Source organism: Mytilus edulis, chromosome 7, assembly GCF_963676685.1.
Source record: "Mytilus edulis chromosome 7, xbMytEdul2.2, whole genome shotgun sequence".
NCBI classification, from domain to species: Eukaryota; Metazoa; Mollusca; class Bivalvia; order Mytilida; family Mytilidae; genus Mytilus; species Mytilus edulis.
Window position 1 is genome coordinate 24,962,366 of NC_092350.1, and position 9,389 is coordinate 24,971,754.

Below are 9,389 nucleotides of genomic sequence, written 5' to 3' on the forward strand. Positions count from 1 at the left end.
TGTTGGCCACTGATTATAACATAAATTGCTTTAAAAATATCCAACAGCAATATACAGCTTGAATAAACATGTATGGACACAAATGTTGACCTCAAGATGATTTTTTGTTATTTGTGTTGTTGGTTTGCTGTCTTATTGGTGTATTTCCCAAATCTTCTTTTTTTCATACATGCTCATTGTTGAAGGCTGTACAGTGACCTGTAGTTCTTTTTACTCTCTGTGTGGTTTGGTCTTTTGTCTCTTGTCTCATTAGCAATAAAACCACATCTTCTTTTTATGCCCCACCTACGATAGTAGAGGGGCATTATGTTTTCTGGTCTGTGGGTCCATTCCTTTGTTCGTCTGTCCGTCCCCCTTCAGGTTAAAGTTTTTAGTCAAGGTAGTTTTTGATGAAGTTGAAGTCCAATCAACTTGAAACTTAGTACACATGTTCCCCATGATATGATCTTTCTAATTTTAATGCCAAATTAAAGTTTTTACCCTAATTTCATGGTCCACTGAACATAGAAAATGATGGTGGGAAGTTCAGGTTAAAGTTTTTGGTCGAGGTAGTTTTTGATGAAGTTGAAGTCGCATCAACTTGAAACTTAGTACACATGTTCCCTATGGTATGATCTTTCTAATTTTAATTCCAAATTAAAGTTTTGATCCCAATTTCAAGGTCCACTGAACATGGAAAATGATAGTGGGAGTGGGGTATCTGTGTACTATGGACACATTCTTGTTTTATAAAGACTTATAAAGAGCTTGTTTTAAAAGGCTACCATGGAGTGTATCTGAATAAATGATAATAAAAAGACATATGGTTTTATTTCATTATTTTTGTTAAACATTTAATCTTTCTGCATCAAGGTTGTGGTAAATCTGGTGCTTCTTCATCTGAATCAAATTCTGCATCTTCATCTTTAACCCACTTTCCAAATAAATCTTTCTTCCAACCAGCCCTGTTACAAGAAAAACATACTTAAATAATTATGACATGTAAGGAAAAATTCAATAATACTTTTAACCTTTTTATGCTGGTTATGGTCATGATGGTAACTAGCATGTCTTGCATGCTTTTGTGTGAGATGCAGAACCAAACAAATAATACTGATAAAAACAAAGAAATACATGATGGATATAAAATTACAAATGTAACTAGATCTCATGGTACAAGAGACATTTACTTATATTAGATCCCTTATCAACTCTAGGTCAATATCATATGTCACGCTAGCCAACAGGCTCGAGTGGTGATTTTGACCAAGGGCTGATAAAAGGTCTGATATGAAAAATTACATTTTATGTTCTTTTTATCATTTACTTCAGCAGAAGACATACAGACAAGAACTTTATCATGTTTATCAAATTTTATTTTTTTTGCATTTTGTAATAAAAAAATTCCTGTTCCTAATATTTGTTTTTTATCCTTCTACGTTATATTTTCACTTTGAGTGTACCATTGAGGTGTATTTGTCTGGGACTTGCAGAATGATGTCGAAATGACAAAGATAACATTAAAGAAACGCATGTAAAAATTTCAAGAAGTTTATAAACGAAAGTCATATCACATGGCTAAGACAATTCTTCAAATTTAATTAATAAACATATAAACTAATTAGTTTTATCAAGGGATACAATTATACCATTACTTTCTATATGTATATGATATACACTAATATTGATCATTGAAAAGCTTAATATTTCCTTAACAATAGAATGTCATAAAAACTTTCAGATGATTTTTACAGAGTTATCTCCCTGTGCAGTTTTATATACCACCTCAAAAATTGTCAAGGAGTAAATATCAAGCAACAACTTGTTTTGTCATTACATTTGACATTATTTAATATAACATTATTTTTTTACAAATTACTTTAGTCTTAAAATGGGATCACAGCATTTTCAGAATGCTACCCTGCACCAATATAATTTATTTCACTGGCTAAAAATTAAATAAAAACCTTACCCTCTTAAATGCAGGTATTTTTCAGCTTTTTCTGTCTGCGCCTGAATGTCACTATTTGATTCTGGAGTATTTTGTGTGACTGTATTATTAGGATGCTGTTTTTGGTGTTTTTTCTTTGGTTTATCAGATGGATCTTTCATAATAACACTAGGTTTTGCTGACAGCTTGACCTGGCATTCTTTAATTATAGACGACTTTGTTATTTTAGTTTGTGAGTGAGATGGTTCATCTACTGTAATCCTTTCAAGGAGACTGGAAGAAACAGTATGTCTAGATGATATCTGGTGTTTTAAATGTATATCTCCTTTGGGTTTCACTCGTATCTTTTTGCTTTGATAAGGAGTAATATGTATTGGTTCATTAAAAGGCTGTACAAATAGATTCTTCAGTTGATGTGAATGTAAAATAGGTCCTTCTAATTGTTTTTCCAGTATCATATCAAAAGCTGTGCCAGTCTGTTTTTGTTTAAGTTCATCCTGAGAGCTACCCTGTGATGCATTTAAATCTTTGTTAGGATTTGATGGATCAATATTATTACAAAGTTTATGTTTGTCAATAGGTTCTGTAGTGTCATTAGATTTCTTAGTATAACTGCTGTTTTTATCCTCACTGTTGCTAGGTGAACTATATCTGTTGCCAGGCAACTGATTAATGTTTGTTGCTTCAGGAACTGAAATCTGTCTATTATTCAAGTCTAGCTTGATCTTTGGCTGCTTATTTTTAGTTCTTTGACATCTAGGATCATATGAAGGTCCTAGACAAAGCTTCTTACTGTTTGAAACCTCTGGCTCTGCTGCCTAGAAAAGACATGAAACTTGTAAATGCATATTACAAAATATCACTGCAGGCCTTTTAAGAGTCCAAATCACTTGACTAGCCAGAGTTTTTAACTAATGATTTACAAATCTAAGATTCCCATTAATTCCAATTATGTAAAAACTGGGTTTTTTGTGTTAATCAGAGAGTGTCAGAAATTAATCTGTTATAGGATAATTCCTGCCATTCTTATTTTTTATATTGGTATAATAAAATTGAGAATGGAAATGGGGAATGTGTCAAAGAGACAACAACCCGACCAAATAAAAAACAACAGCAGACGGTCACCAACAGGTCTTCAATGTAGCAAGAAATTCCCGCACCCTGAGGCGTCCTTCAACTAGCCCCTAAACAAATATATACTAGTTCAGTGATAATGAACGCCATACTAATTTCCAAATTGTACACAAGAAACTAAAATTAAAATAATACAAGACTAACAAAGGCCAGAGGCTCCTGACTTGGGACAGGCGCAAAAATGCGGCGGGGTTAAACATGTTTGTGAGATCTCAACCCTCCCCCTATACCTCTAACCAATGTAGTAAAGTAAACGCATAACAATACGCACATTAAAATTCAGTTCAAGAGCAATCCGAGTCTGATGTCAGAAGATGTAACCAAAGAAAATAAACAAAATGACAATAATACATAAATAACAACAGACTACTGGCAGTTAACTGACATGCCAGCTCCAGACTTCCATTAAACTGACTGAAAGATTATGATTTCATCATATGAACATCAGGCACAATCCTTCCCGTTAGGGGTTTAGTATCATACCATCATAACATATATGAGAAGAACATAACCCGTGTCATGCCAACAACTGTTTTTAGAATAAATGTGTTTAGTTCTGATGCAAAGACCTTATCAGTGACTCAATATTAACGCCAAAATATAATATAATGTATATTAAATTGTTCTTTTTAAGACTATCCTCTTGGTACCAGAGAACCAACATAATTTGAATCTGGCATGGGAGATTTATTTTATTGTTTAGGTATGATTGCCAATGAGACAACTCTCCATCAAAGGCTTAAAATAAAATAATGTTTGTTTCCCCAATCCCGACCAACCCTGTAAAAACGGTGCTACTCATAAAATTGTATTGTCAAAACTAAGTCGAATATATTATTTTATTCATTTCCGATTTTCAGGCTAGCCGGAATGTCCAATATTGTTCAAGCTTTTTGGAAAAATAAAATTATTTCCCTACCTTCCTAACCCACCTTGCTGGGCAGGGTAGGGATTGGGGATACAAACAATATATTAATTTAGGCCCAAGCAACAATTTATAAAAGTAAACCATTATAGTTCAAGGTACTCTACGGCCTTCAACACGAAGCCTTGGCTCACACCAAACAGCAAGCTATAAAAATATATAGATTATGAATTCCCAAGTAATATGGGCATGTCAAGTAACAATTATTTTCTTTAAAGAAAAAAACCTTTATAGCTATTGTTTAAATTTAAATTTACAATACCTGTTTTATATATGTGGTTCCATCCTTCAGGTATTGCTCATGTTTTCTTTTCAGAATCAGCTGCTGAAGCTCTTTTTTCTCCTGTTTCTTATATTCAACACCTGAAATATAGATACATGTATACTGTTCTATATTTAACAACAGTAAATAAAATATTCTTTAAATATATCTTAATTAAATAATTTGCAAATTTAAATTGATAATGTGCATTTGATACAAAAATTTATATGTTTCTAGTTTAAAATAGAAACTTTAAACTGTTTCAAAATATGTTTAAAGCTTCACTGTGTTACAATTAAAATTGCCTTATAAGGAGGTCTCATTGGGAGGTCTAGGATCCTGCTTACTGTTTTGTCAGATGCTCCTATCCCGCTAACACTATGTAGGTAAGCAATTCTCATTTTTTGTAATTTCCCATTTTCATGGCACAATAATTTGACTTTCACCTGTCACCCTTACAAAAAAAATCAGCAATCCCGCGTCTTGCTTAGACCCCAATGAGACCCACTTAAAAGCCACGCTATTTAAAATTTTCATATTTCAATATGATAATAACATGAATAAGAGATGTCATAAAAACAGCAACCAAACAATATAATCAATCCAGAGAAACAATCAAGAGATCAAAATATGCTTTCAACAATAGATTCAAGTGTGCAAAATGCAGTTAATCAGCAAAAGTTCAGTCAGAGTTGCTTCCCTTTGAATCAAATATTTTCTTTAATATATATATTATCAGATTATCTCTACATCAATCCACACTGGAATGCATCTATTTCTACATACAGAAATGAATTTGATACAGATAACCACAAGTAAATTTTATTATAAAGACTTGATTTTAAAGTTATGAAATGTAGGAAAATATGCCTGACTGTTGGATTTTTTAAAATATTGTTTCACATTTTGTCATTTCATGGTCTTAAATGGCTTTATCAATGGAATATCTTTTGTTCTTTCTAAAGACCATAAAACTGCCTAAATTCATAGCCTTTTGTTAGTTGCTTCATTTGCAATCATACCATATCTCCTCAGTCGGTTAAAGAGCTCTTAAGAGCTCATGTTCTTTGTTAATATGTATATATGCAACCCGACTTTAAATAAAGATTACTTTACTTTACTTTACTTTACTATTGTCAAAATGGTATTTTTTAAATACAAGTAGTCAATAAATACCTGCTAAATGCTTTTTGCCTTGTCTATGAATTAGCAACATTTCCAGTGTATCAAATATTGGTCTGTGATAACATACAGTACAGGACAATCTGCAAAATAAATAGGTCACAATGATTTCAAGCAAAAATAAACTGTAAATTTATTTAAAAAGAATACAAATACAAAATAATAATTTATACATTTGGAGTGCTATATTTGTTTTTCTGTGCTTAAACACGACTTTTAAGCACCGCTTTTGGGCTATTTCATTGTAGTCAGTTGTTTTTATTGACGTGTGGAGAAAGCAGGATTGCATGGAGAAAACCACTGACCTTGGATAGGAAAGCTTACAATCCTAGTAAATTATGATTGGAGTGGAGAGGGGTTCGAACTCATAACCATAGTGTTGACTGGGTAGTGATTACAGTAGTAACTACTATTGTTGGAAGCACTCTTCTGGGTTAAATTTCATTATATACTTTAAAACACAGAATTGATGGTAAGAAAACAATGTTTCATGCTAAATTATGGGTGCATAACACATTTCTATGTCTGTAATATCATTTATCAGGTACATTCAGGACCTAAAGGCAAATAATTAAAAATACATTAATCCAGAAACAAAGGGGAGATTAATTCAATAGACAATACCATATTGAGTTAACTTTGCATAAGGGAGGCAACCTTTGTTTTTGTATAAGTATTTCATTTGATAACTGATAATTTGGAGATGAAAGTGACATCATGAAACATGAATACACTGGTACAAAAATGAAGGTCTGATTAAAAAAAAAGTAATATGGACAGAAAGTTGATTGAAACATGCCTGCCATTGCTGGTTAACAATGCTTCATCTTCAGGAATATTTACAGCTAACAAGTCTTTAATTCTTCTTTGCTATTAATAAACAAATAAAAGTTATTTAGACATTTGCCATTATCATGGAGCAATGGTTTTTGTACAAGAAATTACTTAGACAGTCTGATAGCTAAAAAATAGTAAAAAAGAAATTATCTTGAAATGAAAAGAGACAATCAGCATGTCCCTTTACTACAGAGCAATATAGAAATGTGGTAACAACTTTATCTTGATTTGCATTTTATTAGAATAATAAATTTGTTCTGTATGATCATGATGATTGAATGAATTTTCTTTGTTCTGCTTTTAGTCTGGCTTCCCATTGTACAACAGTATTTTGTTTTCTGAAATTTGAATGTCTACTAGTATTTGATAAAAACATATAGAGGCAGATGCTAGTTTAGCACTGCACAATTTAATATGTTGAACTTTTCCTTTACCAAAAAGACTGTCATATCATAGAAATATAAACCTGTACAGGTAGATCTCTGACAAAAACAAGTCTTGATGAGTACCTGTACCAAGTCAGGAATATTCAAAACAAATCAAATATAAAATTGAGAAGAGACATGTGGAATGTGTCAAAAAGGCAACAACACAACTAAAGAGCAGAAAACAGCCGATATAAATACATGATGTATATATCACTCAGCTTATTAATTTTGTGATTCAATCTGAAGCTTGATAAATCAAAGTTTTATAAGTTTACCCGTAATATTCCAAGCAAGCTTTTATCATCACCTTCTCTTTTGAATGACATCTCAAAACAATACTTTCAGCAGCCCTGAAAAATGAAAAAAAAAGATTCTTAATGTAATCCTTGAAATCAGATATTTTGAAGATACTGATATAAATACAATCAATCATCAATAAATAAACTACTTTGATAATAATATCTGTGTTTCTGCTAACATACTGAAAAAATTTGGAAGGTAGAAAGGTAGACAAAAAATGTCATCTTTTAAAAAGTTTTTGACTGGAATTAACCATGTTAACAGAGAAAACAGATGGCATATATATAGTAGTATATATAATCATGACTATATGACTTAAATAGTGCTTGTTCAAAAATTACAAAAAAAATCATCACAGTCCTAAATATTAATGACCAATTCAGTGTATTTGACAATAAACCTGAATTTCTTTTAAAAGCATGACTAGTTTAAAGGGACATGCTCAAATGCGGGCATGATTCCTTATATATTTATAAAAGAATGAACTTGAGCAAACCCCTTGAACATGTTGAAATGATGTGGAGTAAACTATTTTAACACAATAACAAACAACTTCATTTTCTGTAATTATAAAAGATTGGTGAAAAGGTAGAAAAAAAGGCTGGGACACAATTTATATATGTTGTTTAAAGTACAAGAATAGAAGGTGACTGAAGGTCACAGAAAAAGGTCATGACAGTTGTGGAGCTAAATTAATAAATCATTAAGATTTGCATCATGATCATGACATCAGCAGTTTGAAACAAGTTAAATGCACAAAAAAGATAAAATTCCTCCTATAAATGAAACAGTTGCATAATATGACAGTTATCCTGATTTACAGGGGATTTTCCCCATGAGAGGTATTTTGAAATTCTTTAAACTGAACACCTCAAAATATTCATAAGAATGAGTTAAAAGGGTATTTAAAAAGTAAAATCACAAAACTGATTGTCTTTACCGGGACTCAAACCTGAGACCTGTGTGTTAACATTTTCTAGGGGACACAATCCTGTCACAATATATTTCCGAGATTTAATACTTTTTCATCAGAAATTTAGCTATAGAACTGTATCTCTTCGGTCCTTCTCATATTCTTATTTTTGGTCCGCACAAATACATTGTAGTTAAAAAATGATGACATAAGGACCTAAGAGCTACGGTTCCTCAGTTACCAGAAGAGCTTTCCTACCATCATATATATTGCACTCCTTAGCCAGCCAACTTACTTGTTCCTGAGCAACTTGTCAAACTTGTTTGAAACAACAGCCGAAAGGAATTAATGCGACCCCATGTGAAAGGTGATGAACTGGCCAAACCATGACAGGGTTGCATATTTTGGCGTTAATATTGAGTCACTGATAAGGTCTTTGCATTGGAACTAAACACATTATTTTTTAAAAACAGTTGTTGGCATGACACGGGTTATGTTCTTCTCAATACATATATGTTATGATGGTATGATACTAAACCCCTAACGGGAAGGATTATGCCTGATGTTCATATGATGAAATCATAATCTTTCAGTCAGTTTAATTGAAGTCTGGAGCTGGCATGTCAGTTAACTGCTAGTAGTCTGTTGTTATTTATGTATTATTGTCATTTTGTTTATTTTCTTTGGTTACATCTTCTGACATCAGACTCGGATTTCTCTTGAACTGAATTTTAATGTGCGTATTGTTATGCGTTTACTCTACTACATTGGTTAGAGGTATAGGGGGAGGGTTGAGATCTCACAAACATGTTTAACCCCGCCGCATTTTTGCGCCTGTCCCAAGTCAGGAGCCTCTGGCCTTTGTTAGTCTTGTATTATTTTAATTTTAGTTTCTTGTGTACAATTTGGAAATTAGTATGGCGTTCATTATCACTGGACTAGTATATATTTGTTTAGGGGCCAGCTGAAGGACGCCTCCGGGTGCGGGAATTTCTCGCTACATTGAAGACCTGTTGGTGACCCTCTGCTGTTGTTTTTTTATTTGGTTGGGTTGTTGTCTCTTTGACACATTCCCCATTTCCATTCTCAATTTTATTGTTGTAAAGTATTCTGGTTTTGGCAGTTCGTCGCCTTTCACAGATATAACAACTGTCTCATAATGACATATGAAAAAAGTATATCCTTTTTCACATTATAATTTAATAATTCATTTATTGTGGTGTTCCTAAATTCAAGGAGGATTTCATGACACAAGAGCATGCCACATATAATACTAGTAAAGTAAAGCACATGCCAAATCTAATGACTGTAAGATGTAGAACGCCCTTTTCCACATAATTTACATACTTTTTATAAGGTAAATACTTGGTTTATTTACAAATTGGGATTGTTTTGGGCCTCCGTTAGATACTTGGGATCTCATCTCAGCCTCAGGTCAATATTTGTGTCGTTATTTCAGAAGCCAAACGTTATCGTAA

The 9,389-nt window shown here is 32.5% G+C and overlaps 1 protein-coding gene across 1 annotated transcript; it reads right to left on the reverse strand.

Moving 5' to 3' along the window:
- Positions 1-791: 791 nt before the first annotated feature.
- Positions 792-9,387, reverse strand: LOC139481108 (sodium channel modifier 1-like). Its single transcript, XM_071264210.1, has 7 exons — positions 9,259-9,387; positions 6,974-7,048; positions 6,233-6,303; positions 5,428-5,516; positions 4,252-4,352; positions 1,952-2,748; positions 792-944 (listed from the first exon to the last, which is right to left on the reverse strand). Exons 2-7 carry the CDS (start codon positions 7,022-7,024, stop codon positions 848-850), a joined length of 1,206 nt encoding a protein of 401 aa, XP_071120311.1. The 5' UTR covers positions 7,025-7,048; positions 9,259-9,387; the 3' UTR covers positions 792-847.
- Positions 9,388-9,389: the final 2 nt, after the last annotated feature.